The sequence below is a fragment of the Maylandia zebra genome, linkage group LG5 (assembly GCF_041146795.1).
Source record: "Maylandia zebra isolate NMK-2024a linkage group LG5, Mzebra_GT3a, whole genome shotgun sequence".
In the NCBI taxonomy this organism is placed as follows: Eukaryota; Metazoa; Chordata; class Actinopteri; order Cichliformes; family Cichlidae; genus Maylandia; species Maylandia zebra.
This window is the reverse complement of record NC_135171.1, coordinates 13605199-13631466: the sequence shown is the minus strand read 5'-3', so window position 1 is coordinate 13631466 and position 26268 is coordinate 13605199. Positions and strand designations below refer to the sequence as shown.

The following is a 26268-nucleotide window of genomic DNA, read 5'->3' as shown; positions in this document are numbered from 1 at the left end:
TTCTTTATTAAATCATAAGATAAATTCATCAAGTCTCTCTGTGCCTGGGTCCTCATCACAAAACATGACATCACTGTTTTGTACATTTTAACAATTTAATCCCACATTTGTGAAAGAAAAACAAAACACCTATTTGAAAAGTCTGTAACAAAACCATCAAATCTGATAAAGGTTATTTAAATGCTGCAAAAGAAGAATGGATTGGAATAAAAAAAAAACATATCCTAACCTTAATTACTGCGGGAGAATAATAAATGATGCTCATAGTGAGTAAAAAGTAAACTGACTGCATTTTTTGGACAGAGATTCACTTTTAATGTGTATGTATAATATAATACAGATACATAAAAAACACTCCCAAAACAGAATAAATTATTACAAATAAATTATTACAAAATATTAATAAAAAAAACTATAAAAATGGAGGCAACTTTGCCTGTGGTACAATGTATACAATGTATGAAAAAATCTTTACTGCAGATACTAATTTTACTAATTTAATAATACTAATTTTGTGTTGTAAGATTTATGAGTTTCATGCTTTCATAGTGGTACTTGGGAGAGCTTGACATTTTTATCAGGTAGTACACACTGTAAAAAGTTTGAGAAACACTGAAAAGGTAAGTGTCCTTTTGGAAAACATTTAAAGCTGCTGTACAGAATCTTTTGAAACAAGCTTAAAACATTTTTAGAATATAAACAGAGCACTCTGCTTCTCTTTACAGCTCCTCACTCCACCAGGGCACCATTTGGCACTTTCTGATAGTGTGCAAATGTGATGTACGTACTGCGTAGGGCTGGGTATCGTCACTGATTTCTAGAATTGATTCGATTCCGTTTCACAAGGTCCTGAATCGATTCGATCAACGATTCGATTCGATACAATTCAATTCGATTTGATTCAATTCAATTTGAATCTGGGAAATTTTGCCTCAGACAGTCAGAAATATTATAATTCAAATCAGTACGTTTACATATTTTTGTATCTATAAAAAGGAAGCTGACACTTGCGAGACTTTATCAAAGGTGTGAGCATCACAGCAGATGCCTTTGTGTCAAAGTAGCTGAAGATAAAACACAGAAAAACATGAAGGTGGTTTTCCTGGGATTTTTAAAAAATATTCTGCAGTACATCAAAAACGAAAGAAAACCATTAATCAACATATGAACATTACCTCTGAAGTTACAGCGGTTTTATTAGAGACACGGCTAAGCATTTTGTATTTTGCATAATTTTAAAAAGTTTAGATTTGTTCAGTATTGAACGGCAGAAATTAGGTTTTCTTTTCTGGAGTAAGTAAAAGGAAAAAAAAAACATCGGCCGACAGCGCTGTAAATAACGGTAGTCTTGTGCTTAACAAGCAAATGAATAATGCAGAAAACAAATTTCGGGGATAGACGGGAAACTGTTCTTGAAGTACAGAGAGAGAGAGAGCTGTGCATGAAGTGTGATCTTATTGTGGTGGAAGCAAAACAGCAAAAGTATGACAATGTTTATGTGAAGCTTAGTTTGGATCTTCTTTTGCTGCTGGTTCAGTCAATATTGTTTGGAGAGAGATAAAACGAACAGCTTTAGAATCAGCGCAAAAAGGGCGTAAACACAAAGCGCGGATCCGCCGAAACATCTGAATCAGCGAGCTGTCAGCTGTCAGCCCCGACCGTGTCCGTGCCGTCGGGTGAGAAAGGCGACATCTCACTGATTCTGACCCGCGGTCCGCTCTTTGTGTTTACGTCTTTGTGCAGAAGCCATGTACCTGCTCTCATTTACTGTTTTAAATGTTTGGTGGTTGTCAGAATTTTGTGACGTTTCACCTGAGATTCTGGAATTTTGGGAAAAATACATTTATATTAAAAAAAAATCGATTCAGGATTTTAATGAATCGATATCACGTTATCCAAGCCAGAATCAATTTTAATCAATGAATTGATTATTAAAATCCACCCCTAGTACTGCGGCAGTCATACAGACAACTGGACGGTCCAAAAGTTGGCCTACCTATTACTGGCTGAGGTTTTAGTAGAGTTGTGGCTGAACTACATAAAAATATATCATTAATTTTAATCTCCCCAATCAATGATAATGTTATGTTGGAATGTTGTTAAAGAGGATCAAAAATGTTTCAACCCAGTTTTTTTTTTATTTAGCAGATTCTGTATAGCACCTTTAATATAGGGGGAACACAACTTCCAGGTTTTTTCTCTTTGTCAGTTTAACAGTTTCTGTTTTGCCTGTCACTGTTCCCCTGTCTGTTTTCTTACCTGGTTCTTACTTTCCCCTCACATTCCCCTCTTTCCTCTCTCCCTCTTTGGACTGACAATCATACACAAATAGATTGCATACAATTAGATGAAAAATTACATTAATATAAAAAAATACTATTAAGATCACTAATGAAAAAGTCCTCTCTCAGTGTACTTTCAACCAAAAGGCAAATAACCAAACCACATCTAATAAAAGATATAATTATTCAAACACTGATCCAACATTATTCCTGATTCACGGATCATTTGATTTTACACTTTTACTTGAATGTGGCTCCTGTTTTTGAAAAAAACTTCCTTATATCCCTTATAAACCTGGCTGTCTCTCTGTACACACACACAACAGGAGTTATAAGGTTAATGGGCATTCAGTCAGTTAGCTAGTTAGTATCCATTTCTAACAGGACAGTGGTAACAACTTTAGGCTACGGACAATTTTAAGTTTTAGATTTTAAATAGGCTGTATACATTTCAATGGGAGCAACAGGACGGTCAAATGTCGCTGATTTTACTACAGAGCAGGACGGATTGTAGGGTAGCCAACATTGTCGGAAAACACGTTTTCAACACTGCAGGTTACCTGGTGTAATGTTTTTCAGCTAAAAAGAAACATGGTCTGACTCCTTCCTAACTATATAAAGAGTAACTGAAGGTTAAATGTAGCTAGTTTTAAGCCAGGCACTTACACATCTACTCAGCTGCGTCTCAGCCACCATCACTCTGGCAAAAAGGACGCTAGAGCCAGAGTAGGGGAGAGCTGGAACAAACCATTTTGGGAGGGAGGGGGGGTTATCTATACTTTTGTTGTTAAAATGTTACGTCTCAACCAAGTACTGTATGCTTTTTATATTTTTAGTAGTGTGTCACACAAACAGCAAATATTGTCAAAAAAAAAGTCGAAAAAGTAAGAAATCTTTGGGGGTGCTTTGATTCATGCCCCAAAAATGGGCTAAAATCGCCCCTGGGTGGAGCTCCAGGGCAACGGAAAGCCACGTGACCGTCACAGCGGAGTGGTACAAAGCCCTGCACTGCACTATAGATTACATTAGATTAGATGAAACTTTATTTATCCCTCGGGTGGGTTCCTCCGGGAAATTCAGTTTCCAGTAGCACAGCACCAACAGAAGTTGCAGAATGTGAGCAGAAATATACCATATATACACATTAATAAATACAGAGAATGCAAAAGGGATAAATAGAATAAATAGGAATAAGAATACAAGGGAACGGCACATTTTAAGTATTGTGAGTCTATTACACCGTTGGATATTAACAAAAACTATTGCACAGTGAAAAGGCACTACAGCTACTTGTTCCCCCTCCTCTGTCCCCGTTTCCCCCCCAGCGAGGAGTTAAACAGTTTGTTGGCGTGTGGGACAAAGGACTTGCTGGTCCTTGACTTTGGGAGAAGCAACATGTCACTGAACAGACTCCTCTGGTCAGTAGCGGTTTTTGATACGGGCGACACGTTTGCGAGGTGCGCCTGCTGCTTGCGGCACCGGGAGGAGAGGGCGGGGCGGCGGGGGATTCTCTAGCTGGCTGGAGCAGCATCTAATAACCAACTCGCAAAATAAAACAAAATAAAAACAAAACAACAAACACGAAAACACCAGACATTATGATACAGACTTATAATTTGCACCGATGTTTTTTCAAAATTCTTTAGCCCTCGGTGCGCCTGCTCGCTGCTGAAGTCAAAGTAAACTTTATTGTCATCTTCGCTACATACAGTCCAGTATATAGAGAGACGAGACTAGGCTCCAGTTACAGCAGTGCAAGTAAACAAACAATATATATAAGAAGAGTAAGAAAATAAATATACACTTTAGGGACCAGGGGTAAAGGGATCAATAACAATTTAAAATTTATAATTTACAGTTTGATGATTTAAAGTCTCACACACAACCCGTCGAAAGGGGAGGGGGCCGGCTGCTTCCAAATAGAGCACATTTCATTCATAATGATGTAAATCCAAGTCCATTATGTATTCATGATTTGAATCCTAGGTTGTGTGAAATCCCAGAAATAAACCTTAGACAAAGCAAATCTGTGAACTAAGGTGTAGGTCTATTAGGTTATGTTGTGGTGATCCTCGTGTTGGGGGATTTGTGTTCATACTGGAGTGCAAAATTAAAACCAATGGAAGATAGAAAAGAAAAGTTCAAAGCCATCAGGTCCTCAGTTTAGAAAAAAGGGAAAACAAGAGGAGGAGAAACGAGCAAAAGATACAGGTAAGCAGATGTGTCATTGGATAATGGCAGGTCATCCTGAAACAATCAGAATCAGAATACTTTATTAATCCCTAAGGAAATTATGTGGGTTACAGTTGCTCCAAAAAGAAATGGTAAAAATACTAACAGTAACAGACTAAATTCCAAACAATACATTATGTTACAGATTTTAATATTAATTAGTCCTTGTTAATTGTTGATTCGTCCTGTTCTCATTGTATGATGAATTATGATGGCTGTTTCATAGCCGTTTGCATACAATGCATACTCTCCCTCTCTTCATATGTGTGTGTGTGTGTGTCTCTGGCGAAATTCAGTATGGTTCCGACAACAGTTTTATGTTAATGTATAATCCTTGATATGTTTTGTGTGTGTGTGTGTGTGTGTGTGTGTGTGTGTGTGTGTGTGGGGGGGGCGGGGGGGGGGGGGGGGGGGGTGTTCGCCCGGGGCGCGAAACAGGCTAGGACCGCCACTGCCTCTGGTTGTTTATGGCTCTGTGCAGAGGATGCAGAGGCTGCCCAGCATGGTCCATAATGTCCATATTGCACCTTAACTTGTTTTTATACAAGTGCGTGGAATGAGTCTTCAGTTGAATGTTTTTTAATAGGCAAAAAATACTTAAATAAGTAAATGGCGAGTAGAATTTTTGTCTTTTTTTTATTTTTGCTGATCCGAAAATTGATCCGATCCGTGACTTTAAAACCGTGATCCGATCCGAACCGTGAGATTTTTGATCCGTTGCACCACTATGGATAACATTTTGAGGTGTTTGGTTGGGAAGGATTGGGGCGCGGATAGGGAGTCCCTGAGGGCTATATACACTGGATTGATAAGGTCAACGTTAGATTATGGTTGTCTGGCATATAATTCGGCAGCAGACACTTCTCTTAGCAAGCTAGATTTGATTCAGTATCAGGTGTTGAGACTTTGTACAGGGGCATTTAGGATGACTCCCACTGTAGCCTTGCAGGTGGAGATGGGGGAAATGCCACTAGGGTTGAGGAGGGAACAGTTTAAATTGACATATTGGGCAAACTTACAGGGTCAGGGGACGGGTCACCCTACATTAGATGTACTTAGACCTTGCTGTGAGATGGGCAGTAGGGAGTTAAAGAGCTTTGGATAGGTGGTGGGGGGAAGAGCTAGGGAACTTAAATTGGACCACTTAGACATATGTCGGTGAGTGCCTGCAATCCCTCCATGGATACTTCCTGAAGCAGCTGTAGATTTTTCTTTGAGAAGAGTAAGGACGGGGCAGGTGGTCTACACTCAATTCAGGGTTTCATAGATCAATATTATGGGTATGTGCAAGTATATACGGATGCTTCAAAGAATCCAGCTAGTCAAGTGAGGGTGGCAGTAGTAATTCCGGACTTTATGGTAAAAATTGGGAAGAGGATTAATAATGGATTGTCTGTGTTTACAGGAGAAATGATAGCGATTCTATTAGCAGTGCAGTGGGTGGAAGATTTTAGGCAGGTAGATGGCAGAAACAGTGGGAAGAAGACAGGAGAGGAAGGTGGTTATATAAAATTCAAAGGGGGGTGGGAGTGAGGAGATCCACAAGAAGGAGTAGGCGATAGGAGGTGGTGGTGGTGTCAAGACTGAGATTTGGGCATACGGGTTTGAATTCCACACTGTTCTTGATAGGGAAACATGCATCAGGGAAATGTGATTATTGTGGAGCGGATGAAACTTTGGAGCATGTTATTTTGCAGTGTCGGAATTATATGGTAGAGAGGAGACGGTTGGTCCAAAATCTCAGTAGCATTGCTATGAAACTTGATCTTGTAGAGTTACTGCAGAAGGAGTCAGGGGATAAATGTTATCAGGCATTGTTTCAGTTTTTGAGAGAAGGAAGGTTGTTTGGGAGGATATGAAGTGGGTTTTTTTGTTTGTTTTTATTTTGTTTTGTTTTTTAGCGTGATTTCTGTCCACACTCCATACCAGTGGTGTCAGTAATGCACCATGCAGTTGTTTGCCAACCGCCAATAATACGTAAAAGAAGAAGAAGAAGAAGCGGAAAAAAGTGCGAGAGAGAGCGTGAGGAAAATAAAAAAAATTAAAATCCATTGGGAGCGGTTTCGCGTCGCTCACTTCAAAGATCTGGCTCTCCTCACTATTTCCCCTGTTTATAGTAAGTGCCATGCACAGATCTGTATAAACGTGGCAGCATGTGTTACTGTTGCTTATTAGCCCATTATCATTGTTCGTTGTAGCGGAAGATGTGAATTGCGGACTGTTTTTGCTGAAAACCTCTGTTGTTGTGTATGCTTGTTTTCGCTATTACTCCGCCATATTGTGTGAAGATTTTTTTCTGTTACTGTCTGTAAAAGTTAACTACTGAACGACATGCAGTACTTAAAGTATTATTTCATTGCTGTGGAAAGTTCGTGACTGTGTCAGCTAACATCTGCAAGTTAAAAATATGTTTTTGTCCGTTAATGTTATGTAAAGTATTGTCACTATATACAGACGCGTGAGAGTGAGAGCTGCGTGTCCGTGCCATTCTTTCACTTCTCCTCACTATTTCCCCTGTTTTAGGGAACAACATTGGTCTGTTTCCTCTCTAATCATTCTGACAGTTTTTATAGGACAGTCCTTCATTTCACAACTGTGCTCCAAAGCTGAACTTGTCACTATCATGCAGTCAATTTATGTGCTTTACATCCCTCATGTCAATCACCATCTTTGTGCCTCACAGGAAAATTGAGGGTCATGTGTTTGTCGGAGAGGTGAAGGAGAAAGAGAAAGCTAAGAAACGGTAGGAGAAGGCTGTTTCCTCTGGACAGACTGCTGGACTCGTCAAGTGAGTCGTCCAGATGAACCAGAAAGACAGATTGTACAAATTAACTGGAGCTGTTAATGTGTGATAGTGTTATAGTGTGATAGTCTTGTTGTTGTTGTTGTTGTGTTTTTACTTTTTTAATTTGTTTTTATTTGTTTACAGGGCTTCTGGAAGAAAGCACTGTAGTTTTCAGTCTCTGTCAATATGGTTGGGGAAGCCTGCAGTCAGCTGAGCCTGAAGAAGTCACTTGGATGAGTGATGAAACGTTTCTCCCACTGAAAACGTTACGTCCAGATGAACAGAACCAACTTTTTCAGATTTCTTTCTTGATCTTGAAACCATGGATGTCGATTTTATTGTCACTTTGCTAAGTGGTTAAATAAGTGTCGATTGGATTCACTCTCCCAGACTTCCACAAACTAGCAAATATTATCTTTGTGGTTCACAGCACCTCACAGCCTCCTGGACACTGAGCTTAGGGCAGCTGGTCAATATAGGAAAACACACAGATACGTGTCCCTCCCACAGGACACTGAGAGTTTTGCTCTGCACTGAAGTCAGCCAGTGTTCAGTCAGAGTTTGATCATGTCTGGACTGTTGGGTGTTCGCCTGCTGCTGCTGTGGGGCTGCGCCTGCCTCTGGCTGAGCAGCTCAGCCTCAGGAGCTCTGGTCATCTCCAGGCACGATGAAGCCATACAGGTAACGTCAAACACTTTTGTGATATGAAACCGAAAAAACATTTTGGTATGATTTTGACAGCATTGTCCTCAGAAAGTAGTCCTGTAATTTAATTTAAAACAACAAAGCAAAACTTAATCACAAACTGTCTGAGTTTTTTCTTAAAACTTACTTCATGTATTCTCCATAATATCCTGTGTGTGTATTTCAGGAAAGAAGAGGAGCTGCCAGATCACTGCAGGTACTTGGCAAACGATTCGCATTAAAAAAAAACAAGGCAGCACTAAGATCTACATTTCCATCGTATATTTATGTATTTGTCAGTTTACCAGTAGATATGTCTTAAAAAATGGTGTGATCTGTGTTATGAAGTTGAGCTGATATGATGCAGTACTAGAAACTGCAGTTTAACAGTGATTTAAACCTAATGAGGTGTTTTCACTAAGACAAAGAGACTATGTGTGAACTGAATCTATCGCCCTTTTTTCTTACAGAAAAGAAGTACAAATGAAGCAATGGTAAGAAATGTATCCATTCATATTCCTGGTGATGATAATGGTGATGGGAGATAATTGATTTAATTCAGATTAACAGATCAGATTCATGGAGAGAAACCTGCTTGTTGTTCTCGATGGGATGTGTGGATAAGCTCACAGGGACCTGAAGTGATGGCTGCCAAATAAACTGTGTGATCAAAGTGTAGTGTCGGGGCTGCTGATTAATCTGTAAAGATTTCTCCTGTCTTCTATTACTTTCCCCAAATGAGCAAACTCATTATAACAGCCTCTCATTAGGGCTGTGCGATATGACCAAAATCTCATATCCCGATATAAGAATTCTATCGTCCCATAACGATATAAATCACAAAAATTTAACATTTTCTGTAAATTCTGTGAATCTCGGGCAGCTCGACTTGCGTGAAGCATTTCCAGCTGCGCGTCCTTTACCTGGAGTCGAGTGTTTTAACCGATGCATGAAACGATACATTTTTAGACATAAGTTGTAACTGCCGCTGTTTTCTTTGTATTCATTAGACGGCGTGCTGCGGGGAAAAGCCTGTTCTAACGTTTATGAAAAGTCCCAACAGGATCTTGAGCTTTATTGTGAAAGGTTTATGTGGAACATAAACAAGCGGACACGCGAAGGTGTTACCGTCGCTGTTGCTAACGACAATGCATAAAAACAGGCGCTTGTCTGTCAGTAGTGTGGTTATATTAAATATAAGAGAAAGAGAGAACTTTAAGAAATTAATATAGTCACTACAGTCAGTGGCGTGACAGCGGGGTGGCCTGGGGGGGCACAGGCCATCCCGCAACCAGGCTGGCCACCCCAGGTGCCACCCCGAAGCTAAAACAATAAAATTCAATGAAATATCAAATGTACGATTTATGTTTTCACAGTGAAGCTCAGATATCCGATTGTAAGTGAATGCAGCATCGGCTTCTGCACTATGAGCATCATGTTAGCAAAGGAAGGAGAGCCGGCATACGCAAAAAACAGTTTTTCGGCAAAAGATTAACAAGTTAACATAGCTGGACTGGCCATCGGGCATACCGGGCATTTACCCAGTGGCCTGATGACTTTTTTTTTTTTTTTTTTTTGTAATGGCATGAACAATGACAGGTGGTGGGCTGGCCAGATGCTGGCCGATGTGTAAAAATAACTCAGTTGTTTGGTGGTGGCTATGGCGGAGCTTCCACAGAGGCCAGCAGGTGGATGAGGGAAGGGGAGGCAGGAGGAGGAGAGACCCGAGGAGGCCGCCGGCCCAAGTGTCAGGTGAACTGAATTTCAGGTAAGAAGTTATGACCTGCAGTCTATCTGGGTCAGATATAAACCAAGTTTAGGTGGAGTTTATTTTCGTTGTGCTGACTTTTTACAGTCAGTTACAATAACTCGTTCTGCGTGCTAGCTAGTATGACGGAGTTTCTATACAGCTGGGTGGGTGCTATGATGTTATTGATAGTGAACTTTATTTTATTCATAAGGTTAGTTAGTAGAGTTGCCAACGGCTCCTTAAAAAATGGAATGGTCCCTCATTCAGAGAAAATATTACATGTTTCGTATTGAGCTGAGAAGAGACGCAGTTTGTCCCGTACTTCAGCTAGAATGAAAAAAAAGACACAAAGCTGGAGTTATTCTGTGTCTTTGCTGCACAGCTGCTTCTCCTCTCATTCTCTCCCCCTCCCTCTCCTGTTTCTACTTCAATCATGAAACTGATCAATGATCAGCTGATCGGCTTTCCTCTCTTGTTTGTTTATCACCCACTTTGCGCCAGAAAGAGGAAACCAGCGGATTTCCCGCTAAACAACAGCAGCATGTTTAAGCTTGATCAGCTGTTGTTAGAATTTATTTAATATTAATTTCTAGTATCAGCTGATGTTTGCTGGAGCCACAGCTGTAAAGCTGCTGGTCATGATGTCGGTTTGGATATCTGGTGAGAGGGAAACATGAAGATGAAACCAGGAGATGTCCTTACTGAATCATCAGAGCTGAACAGGTGATGGAGAAACAGGTTTACCTTTTAGGTGACATGAATGAGTTGAAGGGAAGTTATGAACTGTTTCTGAGAGACAAATAACACCAGGATCCTTTTCTAAGTAGCTGACAGCTGATAGCTGTGCAGGGGCGGATCTAGCAAAGTGTTTCCAGGGGGCCAGGTAGGGCATTAACAGGGAGAGGGGGGCACAAAGAAATACTTTACTTTCTTATTCTCATTTAAAATGTCTCACTTTTATTAAATAATTATCTGAATCTTGCAAACAAAGTTTTTATCTGGCATAAAATGTATAGAAATCATGCATATACCAACAAGACTGTACATCACTGTCACAACAGCATTTGTTTTCATTCAAAGGCTTTATGGCTTTAATACATGGTGGGCCGGTCTCTAGTCAAAATGCCCGGGCTGATTTTTTTTTTTTGTCCCAGTCCAGCCCTGCAGGTTAATACTGGCAGTGTCACCATGCCAGCTGACTGTATTTCATCATCAGCCAGTATTGTTCTTTATACATCAATATTACCAAAGTTTACCATAAGGCAGCATAGAAAGTATTTACTTGCTTTCAGGTTTTATTCAAATGTTAGTCTTTTCAGTTGTTTCCCCACTTTTTCCTGTTTCAAAATCAAACACCAGTTTGTGAGAAGATTATCTTCTTTTTTTAACAGGCAGATAAAGTTTTGCATTGGCTAATTTGCCCAATTGTATGTTAAAAATGTTTGTATTTTAATATTCAATAATGTTTTTGCCCAAAACATATGTGCACTATATCTCAGTAAATATACTATGCAAATATTGCTGTCCTTGAATGCTGAATAAACACTGACAAAGCACTGATTGTATCTCTTGTACTTTATCGACGCAGTATCTAAAAACCGTAGTGGTTAAAATCTCATTCTAATAAGCGTTAAAAGCGCATTCGGTTATTAGGTTTATAGGGTTATTGAATTATGGTTAATGGTTGGTAGAATTGTTTTTAACATTATCTGCCAATTACATCTGCCACCCTTCTCCAAATCTGTGCCCATACCTGGCCCCCCCAACAAAAAGTTTCTAGACACGCCACTGACTAAAGTGACCATCAGAACGATGGAAAAAATATTGCCGTCAACAGTTTATTTTGCGACACCACGAAACAAACGACAGCGTAAAATGAAACGATAGATGTTCTTATATTGTCATCCGATATGTATCGTTATATCGAACAGCCCTACCTTTCATTACTTTGAAAGGCTTTTTTAATTCAAACACTACACTTGATATAAACTAGACCTCATTAATGTATAAACAAATAGGAATATGTGAGTTACCAAAGGTCAGTTTGGCAAAAAAAATCCCCCCCAAAACAATGCTGCAACATGAAAGGAGAACGCAAACTCCTTTAAACAGCAGGTGGACATATTAAGCTAGTCCATCCAGATGAACAGCACACAGGTAAAATTTGTAAAATACTCTCAGCTCAGTTTAGTGATGTGATACAAACAAGGAGTGTTTAAAAAAAGGGTCAAGAGATTATAAATTGTACATTTATGCAACACCTGCTGCTTTTGTGAAGATCTGAGCAGAGTAACAATTGTGTTTTAAACAGAAAATAAAAGGGCAGCTCTTTTCTTATATGCTGATTCATTACACATGTGAGAGAGTTGATTTAATTCAGATTAAAAAATCAGATTCATAGAGAGAAACCCATTTTTATCTTCCTACATTTCCTTCTGTCTCTGTCTCAGGTGGAGGTGCACAGTGTGACAGTGGACTGCACTGTGACCTCTTGTTTTGCCCACACTGTCATGACCTCCAAGGCGTTCAACAAAGCAAGCTCGTCACAGGAAATCTTTTTTGAAGTGGAGCTGCCCAAGACTGCTTTCATCACAAACTTCAGCATGTTAGTCTGTTTCCTCTCTAATCATTCTGACAGTTTTATAGGCCAGTCCTTCATTTCACAACTGTGCTCCAAAGCTGAATTTCTCACTATCTTGGTGTCCATTTATGTGCTTTACATCCCTCATGTCTATCTCCATCTTTGTGCCTCACAGGGAAATCGAGGGTCAGGTGTATGTCGGAGAGGTGAAGGACAAAGAGAAAGCTAAGAAACAGTACGAGAAGGCTGTTTCCTCTGGACAGACTGCTGGACTCGTCAAGTGAGTCGTCCAGATGAACCAGAAACACAGATCATGTAAATTCACCGGAACAGCTCTCAGATATCTCTGCGACATTTTTGTTGTTGTTATTTCCAGGGCTTCTGGAAGAAAGATGGAGAAGTTTTCAGTCTCTGTCAATATTGCAGCTGAAAGCAACGTGACCTTTGTCCTGACATATGAGGAGCTCCTTCAGAGGAAACTGGGCCGATATGAGCTTTTGACCAGAGTCAAACCCAAAACACTGGTTCAGGACTTTCAGGTGAATCCAGGTTGCACAAACATGCAGTCAGCTGAGATTGAAGAAGTCACTTGGATGAGTGACGAAACATTTCTCCCTCTAAAAACGCTAGGTCCACACTAACAGAATCCACAAATGAACTTTTTGGGATTTCCTTACCTGGATGATTGAGCATGCATTAAGACAGGGGTCACCAACACGGTGCCCGCGGGCACCAGGTCGCCCGCAAGGACCACATGAGTCGCCCGCGGGCCTGTTCTAAAAATAGCTCACCATAACAGCTTACCAGTAAGCTGCATCTATTTTTATTTTTTCTTGCTATTTTTTTTTAATCACAATTGCATTGGTGTTAATTTGTTAGAGATAATATATAAAAAAATGTTAATTATTAAATATTAGATCATGATCTAATATTTATAGTGCTAGCTGGTCTCCACGGAAACAGTTGCCGTGAAGACCAGCAAAGGCAAAGGTGAGGAGATGAGGAAAACATGGCGGAAAAAGGGAAGAAAACATATATAATTTTCACAGTTAATGGGAGGAAGAGTTCTTTTTTACCACTGTGAAAGATTCATGCGTGTGTCTCATTTGCGGGGCAACTGTGGCAACAGCAAAGCGGCACAACGTGGAGAGACATTTCCAAACGTGTCACACAAGCTACCATGCTAACTACCCAAAGGGCAGCACACTGCGAGCGGAAAAGGCCCGCGAATTAAAGGCAGGTTTGAGCAAACAGCAGTCTTTTTTCACGAGACCGGTGAAAAACTCTCAAAAAGCAACCGAAGCCTCATTTAGAGCTACACATTTCATGATTAAGAAAAAGAAGGCATTTTTAGACGGGGAGTATTTCAAAGAAGCAATGATGATAATTGCAAAAACTGTGCTTAAAGACGAGAAATATGGAAACGATGTAATCTCCACTCTCTCTGATGTCCAGCTGGGGGCAACTACAATTGTTAGAAGAGTGTCGGCTATGTCCGGGAACTTGGCCGATCAGTTGGATCAGGATCTGGCAAAGTGCAGTTGGTTTAGCATCCAGTGTGACGAGTCCGTCGACAGCAGCAGTACAGCACAGCTGATGGTCTTTATCCGGATGGTATTTGATGGTTTCTCCACAAAAGAAGAACTTCTGACACTACTGCCGCTAAAGACAACTACGAAGGGAGTTGACATCTATAACGCGGTGAAGGAGTTTTTCGCGAAGAAAAAGGTACCGTTGGAAAAGCTGGTATCAGTGACTACCGACGGGGCTCCTGCTATGATCGGCCGACATACGGGATTCATCGCTCACTGTAAAGGTGACACAGAGTTCCCAAACTTCATGCATTACCACTGCATCATTCACCAGCAGGCGTTATGCGCAAAGATGATCGGCTTCGAGCACGTCATGACTCCCGTCGTGAAGATCATAAACAGCATCCGCTCCAGAGCTAAACAGCACAGAACATTCAAGGTGCTATTGGAGGAGCTGTCAGCTGAATATGGTGACCTGCTACTACATACGGAAATCCGATGGCTCAGCAGGGGACGGATTTTGCTTCGTTTTTTGTCACTTTTGGGTGAAATCAAGGAGTTCATGCAATCCAAAGGGGAAGACACATCTCTGCTGGAGGACACTGAGTGGACACTTGACCTTGTGTTTTTAACAGACCTTACTGGGAAACTGAACCATTTGAACTGTGAGCTGCAAGGCAAAGGTAAGACTGTTGCTGACATGATAAGTGCTTTAAATGGATTTAAAGCCCAGATGAACATTTTCTCTGTGCATTTACAGAGAAAAAAGGTGCTGCACTTTCCCTCTGTGCAGATGGTGCTGAAAGACAATGCTTCTGCATCTGAGACTTTTGACAAAGTTGCAGAAAAGTACACTCAAGTCATAAACCGACTTGGTCAAGAGTTTGAGAACAGGTTTTGTGACCTTGATCAGCTTGAGCCATGTGTCTCATTTGTTTCCAATCCTTTCATGAATGTGGACACAACATGCATTGCTGAGCAACTAAGTTCAATGTTCAGCTTGGATGCTGGACAGGTGGAAATCGAAATTGTAACATTGCAAAATGACGTCCACCTCAAAGCCTATCTGGGTGCACCAAACTTTTGGTGCCTTGTTGACACAGAAAAGTACAGTGGTGTGTGCACAGCAGCTATGAAGGTTGCCAGCCTGTTTGGTTCAACCTATCTTTGTGAATCAGCCTTTTTTGACATGAACTTCATCAAGAACAAACACAGAACACGCCTCTCCGATGCACATCTGCAAGACTCACTCAGAGTTGCAGTGTCAAGTTATACCCCAGATTACAACACACTGGTGAACAGCATGCAATGCCAGGTTTCCCACTAACAGACAAAGAAAGCCATATTAGATGTTCTCAGTGGCAACATTACAGTGTCATGTCAAAGTTGAATTTAATTATTGAAAAACAAATGTGTTTGTTAAGTGTAACATGTGACAATTTGCTTTAAAATGCTGCCAATTTGGTGAAAAGTTCTGTAAAATTTGAAAGTTGATTTTTTTGTATGTTACATACATACAAAAATAATGTATGTAACAGTGCATGATTTGTTAAAATTTGTTAGTGGCAAGTGAAAATGTTGTAGAAGTGATCACTTCAAAATGTAAATACTTGCAGAGACATATAGAAATAAAGCGTTGCATATTGATATTTAGGTTTCCTACCTTGTTTCCTACTTGCATTCTTTATAATTATGGTGAAAAATAATTAACATAATTAGTGTCTGTACATAGATGAATATCATTAATTATTAATGATAACACATAATTAAGTTAAACTGAGGAAATTTGTTATTTGAGAAGTGTGTGTCAAACTGGTAGCCCTTCACATTAATCGCTACCCAAGAAGTAGCTCTCACTTTCAAAAAGGTTGGTGACTCCTGCATTAAGACATTTTAACCCCCATAGGGTGATTTCCTGATTTACATTAGAAATGATCTCTTGTCTCCATGTTTGCCTTTGTGGAAACAGATTGTGACAAACATCTATGAGCCTCAGGGCATTTCTTATGTTGACGCCCATGCAACCTTCCTCTCGAATGAGCTGCTCCCTCTGGTGGAGAAAACTGTCACAGACAGAAAGGTACCTTCATACAATAATAAACTTTCTGATTATTGTGCTGCATTTTATTGCACGGTTGAATCTCAGTTGGGATCATAATTGTGTATGTATTATTCCCTTTTCAGGCACACATCTCCTTCTCACCAACCATGGAGCAGCAGAGGAAGTGTCCAGGTTGTGATGGAACACTTATTGATGGAGATTTTATTGTCAGCTATGATGTGAAGCGAGAGAAGAACCTTGGGGACATACAGGTCAGTGAAAGCTTCAAGTACTGAATAAGATCAAATTGAAAAAGTGATTTATTACACCATTGTTTTAAAATTCATTACTTTTTGGAATCTGTCTCTTCTTCAGATTGTAAATGGATACTTTGTGCACTTCTTTGCTCCTGAATTACCCAAACTCCCAAAGAATGTGGTCTTTGTAATTGATATAAGTGGATCAATGAGTGGAAGAAAGATGGAGCAGGTAAGAAGTTGTTCTGACCCCTGATGTGCTTCTAATATGTCAAAGTTCACGTGGACACACGTCATCCTCTGACTCTTTGTAGACAAGAGAAGCTATGCTGGCCATTCTTCAACAAGTCCATGAAGACGACCACTTTGCCATCATCCTGTTTGATTCTGTTATTGAAACCTGGAAGGATTCACTTACCAAAGCAACAAAGGAAAACATAACTGAAGCCATGAATTACATCAAAAGAATGCGTAGCGGAGGAGGTAAGAAATACAAAAAAACAAGTAAACAAAACAAAAAAAACAAACACCTAACAGCACAAAAACATTAATAGTTTATGCATTTTAAAACATGAATTGTGTTTTTCTTTTAGCAACCAATATTAATGATGCAGTGTTGACTGCTGTACACATGCTGGTCAAAGACAGACAGATGGAGAGGCTACCAGAGAGAAGTGCTGATATGATTATATTACTGACTGATGGAATGCCAAATGAGGGTAAGTATGTAGAGTGCAAACATACCATAGGCTAGATTATGTTTGTTCAGCATTTAACATTACATTGCGTTTAGCATTTTTATCATTGTGTGTTGCATGCATGCATTTTTAGGAGAGCGCAACACTGGCAAGATCCAGGAGAATGTGCGTACAGCTATTGGGGGAAAAATGTCTCTGTACTGTCTTGGATTTGGAAATGATGTGGATTATTCCTTCCTGGATGTGATGAGCAAACAAAACAAAGGCCTGGCCCGCAGAATCTTTGAAGCTTCAGATGCTGCTGCTCAGCTCCAGGTGCGAGTTCCTCTTCCACACTAATCTGTGTAGCTCCCTTATTTAGAAACCTTTAGATAATAACTTCTTCCACAGTGTAACCTCGTGTGCTTTATCCAAACATACTTTCTGCTAAATCACCTGCAAATTATAATTAGAATAAATGCAGCCTGTTTGTAGCTTTGGAAACCAGAATCACTGAGTTGGAATCCCAGCTCCAGACCCTTGAAAATCCTGCAGCTAGCCAGAGCCCTGTAGTCCATGTGGGCAACGATAGCTTGGCCATCGTTAACAGCCCCCCAGCAGCTTGTACAGAGCAGCAGCAGTGATGGGATTTCCGGCTCTTTTTAGAGAACTGGCTCTTTTGGCTTGACTCACTAAAAAGAGTTGGCTCTTTCAGCTCCGAACCGGCTCTTCAGGTTGTTTTGTTGCTTTAATTAATTTATTATTAACAATAATATAAAATTATGCACAAAAGGAATTACTAATATAAAAAAGTGGGTTTATTTATATATGTTTATATATAAATATATGCGGTGGCCCCAGAGACAAAACACGTACAAACTACAAAAAGCACATACAAATTCTAATGCGCATTTCTAGCATTAACTGAACTTCCAAAACAGAGCTATCTAGATCACTTAAATTACACAATTGAAAGCATATGTGTATTGTTTGTGTATTTATACACAAGCACTCATATCAATCAGTCAATCAATCAATCAATCAATCAATCAAGGCTTTATTCGCCACGTGCAGGTTGCCCTGCTGTGAAATAGCATCACATGGGGATACAGGTCGGAGATCGGTAGCGTTACAGAAAAAACACTGAAATATACACTACAATGGGAAAGTACAAGAGGGAAAAAAAGAGACCTCCACTCATACTGGGCTCCTGGGAGGACAGCATGAGAACAGGAAACAAAAAAACTCCTCTGCACAAGGGACCAGGAAGCAGAGTTGCAGTCTTACACGCCTCTCTGCAGCTTCTCTCCTCCTGCTACCCCCCCCAAAAACCCGTCTCCATAGAGACTGTGTCAGCTCCCAAAAAGACAAAAAACAAACTAAAAACCAGCAACAAACAACTTAAACATAAACAATTACAAAGAAAGAACAATACAGTATCCACATCTGAACCAAAGAGTAAAACAGTGAAATGTAGATTATTAAATATTAGGTCTCTCTCCTCCAAGTGACTTAATAATTGATCAACAAATTGATTTACTCTGCCTTACAGAAACCTGGTTGCAGCAAGATGATTATGTTAGTTTAAATGAATCAACACCCCCGAGTCATTCTAACTACCAGAAATCTCGAAGCACAGGCCGAGGGGGCGGTGTGGCAGCAATTTTTCACACCACCCTATTAATTAATGAAAGACCAAGACAGACTTTTAATTCACTTGAAAGCCTGATGCTTAACATTGTCCACCCCAGCTGTAAAACTCAGAAACCAGTCTTACTTGTTATCATCTATCGTCCACCTGGGCCTTACACAGAGTTTCTGTCTGATTTCTCAGACTTTATATCTAATTTAGTTCTGAGCTCAGATAAAATAATTATTGTGGGTGATTTTAACATCCATGTAGATGCTAAAAATGACAGCCTCAACATGGCATTTAATCTGTTATTAGACTCAATTGGCTTCTCTCATTGTAAAAGAACCCACCCACCACTTTAATCACACTCTAGATCTTGTTTTAACATATGGCATAGAAGCGGAACATTTAACAGTGTTTCCTGAAAACCCTCTCCTGTCTGATCATTTCCTGATAACATTTACATTTACAATAATTGATTACACAGCGGTGGAGAGTAGACTTTATCAAAGTGGATGTCTTTCTGAAAGCGCTGTAACTAAGTTTAAGAATATAATCCACCCACTGTTATCATCTTCAATGCCCTGTACCAACATAGAGCAGAGCAGCTATCTGAATACTACTCCAACAGAGGTCGATTATCTTGTTAATAATTTTACCTCCTCACTACGTACGACTCTGGATACTGTAGCTCCTGTGAAAACTAAGGTCTCTAATCAGAAGTACCTGACTCCGTGGTATAATTCTCAAATACGTACCCTAAAGCAGATGACTCATAATCTGGAGAGGAAATGGCGTGTCACAAATTTAGAGTATCATCATTTAGCCTGGAGAAATAGTTTGTTGCTTTATAAGAAAGCCCTCCGCAAAGCCAGAACATCTTACTATTCATCACTGATTGAAGAAAATAAGAACAACCCCAGGTTTCTCTTCAGCACTGTAGCCAGGCTGACAAAAAGTCAGCTCTTTTGAGCCAACCATCCCTTTAACGTTAACTAGTAATGACTTCATGAACTTCTTCACAAATAAAATTTTTATCATTAGAGAAAAAATTACCAGTAATCATCCCACAGATGTAATATTATCTACAGCTATTCTTAGTACCATCGATGTTAAGTTAGACTCTTTTTCTCCAGTTGATCTTTCTGAGTTAACTTCAATAATTACTTCCTCCAAACCATCAATGTGTCTTTTAGACCCCATTCCTACAAAACTGCTCAAAGAAGTCCTGCCATTAATTAATTCTTCGATCTTAAATATGATCAACCTATCTCTAATAATGGTAAATGGTAAATGGCCTGCATTTGTATAGCGCTTTTCTAGTCCATAGGACCCCAAAGCGCTTTACACTACATTCAGTCATTCACCCATTCTCACACACATTCACACACTGGCGATAGCAAGCTACATTGTAGCCACAGCTGCCCTGGGGCGCACTGACAGAGGCGAGGCTGACGGACACAGGCGCCACCGGGCCCTCTGACCACCACCAGTAGGCAAACATGGGGTTAGTATCTTGCCCAAGGATATTTGGCATGCAGCCTGGGATCGAACCACCGACCTTCTGATTAGTGGCTGACCTGCTCTGCCACCTGAGCTACAGCCACCCCGGCACATAATCGGCTATGTACCACAGGCCTTCAAGCTGGCTGTAGTTAAACCTTTACTCAAAAAGCCATCTCTAGACCCAGCAGTCTTAGCTAATCATAGGCCAATCTCCAACTTTCCTTTCATATCGAAAATCCTTGAAAGAGTAGTTGTCAGACAGCTAACAGATCATCTGCAGAGGAATGGTTTATTTGAAGAGTTTCAGTCAGGTTTCAGAGCTCAGCACAGCACAGAAACAGCTTTAGTGAAGGTTACAAAAGATCTTCTTATGGCCTCTGACAGTGGACTCATCTCTGTGCTTGTCCTGCTAGACCTTAGTGCAGCATTCGATACTGTCGACCATAATATCCTATTAGAGCGATTAGAACATGCTGTAGGTATTACAGGTACTGCACTGCAGTGGTTTGTATCATATCTATCTAATAGACTCCAATTTGTACATGTAAATGGAGAGTCCTCTTCACACACTGAGGAGTTCCACAGGGTTCAGTGCTAGGACCAATTCTGTTTACATTATACATGCTTCCCTTAGGCAGTATCATTAGAAGACATAGCATACATTTTCACTGCTATGCAGATGACACCCAGCTCTATCTGTCCATGAAGCCAGATAACACACACCAATTAGTTAAACTGCAGGAATGTCTTAAAGACATAAAGACCTGGATGGCTGCTAACTTTCTGCTTCTTAATTCAGATAAAACTGAGGTTATTGTACTCGGCCCTGAAAAGCTTAGAAATATGGTATCTAACCAGATTCTTACTCTGGATGGCATTACCGTGGCCTCCAGTAACGCTGTGAGGAACCTTGGAGTCACTTTTGACCAGGATATGTCCTTCAACGCACATATTAAACAAATATGTAAGACTGCGTTCTTTCATTTGCGCAACATCTCTAAAATTAGAAATATCCTGTCTCAGAGTGACGCTGAAAAACTAGTTCATGCATTTATTACTTCCAGGCTGGACTACTGCAATTCATTATTATCAGGATGTCCAAAAAACTCGCTGAAAAGCCTTCAGTTAATCCAAAATGCTGCAGCAAGAGTCCTGACAGGGACTAGAAAGAGAGAGCAGATTTCTCCTGTTTTGGCTTCCTGTTAAATCCAGAATTCAAAATCCTGCTCCTCACATACAAGGTCTTAAATAATCAGGCCCCATCTTATCTTAATGATCTTGTAGTACCATATCACCCTATTAGAGCACTTCGCTCTCGCTCTGCAGGCCTACTTGTTGTTCTTAGAGTATTTAAAAGTAGAATGGGAGGGAGAACCTTCAGATTTCAGGCCCCTCTTCTGTGGAACCAGCTTCCAGTTTGGATTCGGGAGACAGACACTATCTCTACTTTTAAGATTAGGCTTAAAACTTTCCTTTTTGCTAAAGCATATAGTTAGGGCTGGACCAGGTGACCCTGAATCCTCCTTTAGTTATGCTGCAATAGACGTAGGCTGCCAGGGGATTCCCATGATGCATTGAGTTTTTCCTTTCCAGTCACCTTTCTCACTCACTATGTGTTAATAGACCTCTCTGCATTGAATCATATCTGTTATTAACCTCTGTCTCTCTTCCACAGCATGTCTTTTATCCTGTCTTCCTTCTCTCACCCCAACCGGTCGCAGCAGATGGCCGCCCCTCCCTGAGCCTGGTTCTGCCGGAGGTTTCTTCCTGTTAAAAGGGAGTTTTTCCTTCCCACTGTTGCCAAAGTGCTTGCTCATAGGGGGTCATATGATTGTTGGGTTTTTCTCTGTATCTATGAAGTGGCTTGAGGCGACTTTTGTTGTGATTTGGCGCTATATAAATAAAATTGAATTGAATTGGGGAAAAAAAGCACAAATGTCCACAGCACAACATTATGGAACACGTGACAAGCCACAGGGTCGGGTGGGGGGTGAGGAGTAATCCGAAGCAAACGCAGCAGCCATCCTGCTGTCGCGAAATCAATCAATGTAGAGCAGTGTCACAAACCACGGAGGCCCCAGAAAAGTGCAATCAACCGATGAGTTTATTAACAGCCCGGAGAAAACATCAACATATGTCTTCTGACCAAAATGCATGTTTTGGCTACTTATAAAGCAGTGGGGTACACGCCCCCCCCATGGCGTCAATGACAGATTAAAATAGGTTCCAGACATTAGTCACAGTTAATCGTACATCTTTAATAGCTATAAGCAGACATAGAACTTCTCTTTTCTATAATACCTTCCATACAAGGTAATAAACTTCAAGCCCTCAGGGTCTCTGAGGCTAATTATTGACTCTGATCATCTATTACCAAGTAGAATAAAATATAGTAAGACACCAAATGAGTTGAGGCCTCAGGCCGGACACATTCCTAGATTATATGTATTATATGTACTGTAAGCATGCATTGCAGTTATCCTTCTATGTTCTAGTTTCCCTCAGCATGTATCACCTGGACAGTCACGCCAGTGAAGCTTAAGACCCTTAATGAACTGAACATCAACTCAAAATAAGCACAGATATGCAATGTGTATAAAATACTTCTAACCGTACTTGTAATAAAAGTTAACATAATGGAAGGATCCTCAAATGGACATCTTCAATAAACAAATGTAATGCAGTATCAATACTGTGAGAAATATTATTACATGAAATAATGCTGTAAAGAATGTTATTAATGCAATTATAATGATGCAGATTATATGGCAGCAATAAAAGAATTTCTGTATCTCCACACTGCCCAGCGCTACCATTCAGATCCGCCGTGTTCCCAGGAGGGAACAAGCATCGAAGGCGTTTGGAAAGAGAGGAGGGATGAGTGTGTGCATATCAGTGTATATGTATGTGTGTGCGTGTCCAGAGTTCAGCTGAGACAGTGTCCTTCGCCCTGCTAGGCTAAGTAAACAGTCTTCTTGGAGGCGATCGTGGCTCAAGAGTTGGGCGTTCGCCTTGTAATCGGAAGGTTGCCGGTTCGAGCCCCGGCTTGGCCAGTCTCGGTCGTTGTGTCCTTGGGCAAGACACTTCACCCGTTGCCTACTGGTGGTGGTCAGAGGGCCCGGTGGCGCCAGTGTCTGGCAGCCTCGCCTCTGTCTTGGCGCCCCAGGGTGGTTGTGGCTACAATGTAGCTTGCCATCACCAGTGTGTGAATGTGTGGATGACTGGATATGTAAAGCGCTTTGGGGTCCTTGGACGAGTTTACGGACACTGTCACCTCCTATATCCACTTCTGTGAGGACAGCATTGTGCCAGGGTGAGTTATAACAATGACAAACCCTGGTTTACTCCTAAACTCAAAAAGCTGTGGCTGGAAAAGAGAAAGGCGTTCAGAAGCGGAGACAGGGACTGCTACAGAGAGGCCAAGTACAGGTTCACTAAAGAAGTGGACATTGCTAAACATCAGCACCCTGAGAAAATGCAGCAGCAGATCTCAGAGAATGACTCGGCCTCTGTGTGGAAAGGTTTTAGGAATATCACAAACTACAAGCCTAAAACCCCCCACTCCACTGATGACTTGCTCTTAGCCAACACCCTTAACGACTTCTACTGCCGTTTTGACGAGCCATCAGGCAGCCTTCACACCTCCAACGGCCCCAACAATAGAGACACTTTGGACACTAATTCCCCCACCTCTCCCCCCTACATAGAGCCATCACCACCTTCAAACCGTTCACCTACAACACCCCCCTCCTCACCCCACACAAAAGAGGATTTCACACCACCTCCTCCCACCACAACTCTTCATATTCATGAAGCAGATGTGAGGAAGCAGTTTAAGAACCTGAATGCTCGGAAAGCTCCCGGCCCAGACGGTGTGTCTCCTGCCACCCTCAGACACTGTGCAAACGAGCTGGCCCCAGTGTTTTCTGGCATTTTCAACTCCTCACTGCAGGCATGTCATGTGCCTGCCTGCTTCAAGTCCTCCACCATAATCCCTGTCCCCAAGAAACCTAGGATCACTGGACTAAATGACTACAGACCCGTGGCTCTGACATCTGTGGTCATGAAGTCTTTTGAGCGCCTAGTTCTCTCCCATCTCAGGACCCTCACGGCCCCCCTCCTGGACCCCCTGCAGTTTGCATATAGAGCCAACAGGTCTGTAGACGACGCCATCAACATGGCCCTACACTTCATCCTGCAGCATCTGGACTCCCCAGGAACCTACGCCAGGATCCTGTTTGTGGACTTCAGCTCTGCCTTCAACACCATCCTTCCAGACCATCTCCGAGACAAGCTTTCCCAGATGAATGTGCCTGATCCCATCTGCCGGTGGATCACTGACTTCCTGACGGACAGGAAGCAGCATGTGAGGCTGGGAAAGAATGTCTCGGACTCCCGGACCATCAGCACCGGCTCCCCTCAGGGCTGTGTTCTTTCTCCTCTGCTCTTCTCCCTGTACACCAACTGCTGCACCTCCACCCACCAGTCTGTCAAGCTAATCAAGTTTGCAGATGACACCACCGTTATTGGACTCATCTCGGACGGGGACGAGTCTGCCTACAGGAGGGAGGTTGAACGTCTGGTGTCCTGGTGCAGCCACAACAACCTGGTGCTGAATGCCCAGAAGACAGTGGAGATTATTGTGGACTTCAGGAAGCACACAGCCCCACTCCCCCCCATCATCCTGACTGACACCCCCATCACCTCTGTGGACTCATTCCGCTTCCTGGGTACCACCATCACCCAGGACCTGAAGTGGGAGCCCACCATCACCTCCGTCATCAAGAAAGCCCAGCAGAGGATGTACTTCCTGAGGCAGCTGAAGAAATTCACCCTGCCAACATGGATGATGATACAATTCTACACTGCAATCATCGAGTCCATCCTCACCTCCTCCATCACCGTGTGGTACGCTGGAGCCACTATCAGGGACAAACAGAGACTGCAGCGTGTTGTGCGCTCTGCTGAGAAGGTGATTGGCTGCAGACTCCCATCTTTGCAGGACCTGTACACCTCCAGGACATTGCGGCGTGCAGCTCGGATCTCAGCTGACCCTTCTCACCCTGGACACAGTCTGTTTGACCTGCTCCCCTCAGGCAGGAGGCTCCGGTCCATTCGCACCAGAACCTCTCGCCATAAGAACAGTTTCTTCCCCTCTGCTGTTGGACACATGAACAATAACCATATGACTGTACCCGCCACTAACACATGACCCTACGCTGTGTCACTGCATCATTCTATGTTTGGCACTGATCACCACCTGCACTCATGTATATATCTTTCAACGTAGCACTCTTAATTCTTATTCTCATGTATATATCTCATGTATATCTCTTGCACATATCTTTCCACGTAGCACTTTTAGTTCTTATCCCTACTTTTATTTTTTTCCATGTCTATTTAAGTGCTATTTATGACAGCATGTTTGCACTGAAGCACCGCAGCAATTTCCTAATGTTGTAAACCTGCTCAACATTTGGCAATAAACCCCATTCTGATTCTGATTCTGATTCTGAAATTTCAAAAATCCTGTTTCAGAATAATGTTGAAAAACTAGTTCATGCATTTCTAACTTCTAAAAAATTCTCTAAAAGACTTCAGTTGATCCAAAATGTTGCAGTGAGAGTACTGACTAAAAAGAGAGAGTATATTTCTCTGGGACTGGCTTCTCTTTATTGGCTCCCTGTTACATCACATACAAGCTCTTAAATACTCAGGCCCCGCCTTCTCTTAAAGACCTCATAGTAATTTAGCACCTCAGTAGGGCACTTAGAGCTCTCTTACTTGTGGTTCCTAGGTTATTTTAAAGTAGAATGGGAGGCTGAACCTTCTGCTTTCAGGCCCCCCTTCTGTGGGTTCGATTTCTGGCGCCAGACAAACATTGTCATTTTTTCTTTGATTTTATGTTTGGTACATCTTCATTTAAAGCACTGCAGTTATGCCATATTCCTATGAATTATGTAGTCAATATTTCATGCTAAATTTATAACAGAAAATTGGAATAAGCAAAAGTGATAAAGTGTGTGTATGCTTTTATTTCAGGGTTTCTATGACGAAGTGGCCAGCCCTCTACTTTTAGAGGTGGACATGCACTATCCTGACAATGCAGTGGATTCTCTGACCACCAGCCACTTTAGCTACTTGTTTAATGGCACAGAGATTGTTGTGGCTGGCCATTTAATTGACGACAACCTTGACAACTTCCTGGTGGAAGTGGTTGGGCAGGGGGTGAGGAAAAAAAGAAAAACAAAAGAAATGGCAGAAACATTGAGACATTGAGTAGACATAGCCTATATTTATTTGTTTTA

The 26268-nt window shown here is 41.4% G+C and overlaps 1 protein-coding gene across 6 annotated transcripts in view; it reads left to right on the top strand.

Moving 5' to 3' along the window:
• Nucleotides 1–6478: 6478 nt before the first annotated feature.
• Nucleotides 6479–26268, top strand: part of LOC101487045 (inter-alpha-trypsin inhibitor heavy chain H3) — a 37905-nt gene continuing 18115 nt past the window's right edge. For 3 of the 6 annotated variants that reach the window (XM_076883794.1, XM_024802397.2, XM_024802395.2), the window contains exons 1-15: nucleotides 6479–6630; nucleotides 7198–7302; nucleotides 7444–7980; nucleotides 8171–8200; nucleotides 8454–8477; nucleotides 12184–12338; nucleotides 12490–12594; nucleotides 12691–12853; nucleotides 15816–15926; nucleotides 16031–16159; nucleotides 16263–16376; nucleotides 16459–16627; nucleotides 16738–16863; nucleotides 16976–17157; nucleotides 26003–26188. In XM_076883794.1, coding sequence (XP_076739909.1) covers nucleotides 7867–7980; nucleotides 8171–8200; nucleotides 8454–8477; nucleotides 12184–12338; nucleotides 12490–12594; nucleotides 12691–12853; nucleotides 15816–15926; nucleotides 16031–16159; nucleotides 16263–16376; nucleotides 16459–16627; nucleotides 16738–16863; nucleotides 16976–17157; nucleotides 26003–26188 — 1608 coding nt within the window. In that variant the 5' untranslated portion in view covers nucleotides 6479–6630; nucleotides 7198–7302; nucleotides 7444–7866. Of the gene's footprint in view, nucleotides 6631–7197; nucleotides 7303–7443; nucleotides 7981–8170; nucleotides 8201–8453; nucleotides 8478–9659; nucleotides 9752–12183; nucleotides 12339–12489; nucleotides 12595–12690; nucleotides 12854–12977; nucleotides 13121–15815; nucleotides 15927–16030; nucleotides 16160–16262; nucleotides 16377–16458; nucleotides 16628–16737; nucleotides 16864–16975; nucleotides 17158–26002; nucleotides 26189–26268 lie in introns of those variants that run through there. The other 3 variants (XM_024802396.2, XM_076883795.1, XM_076883796.1) reach the window with 3 other exon arrangements.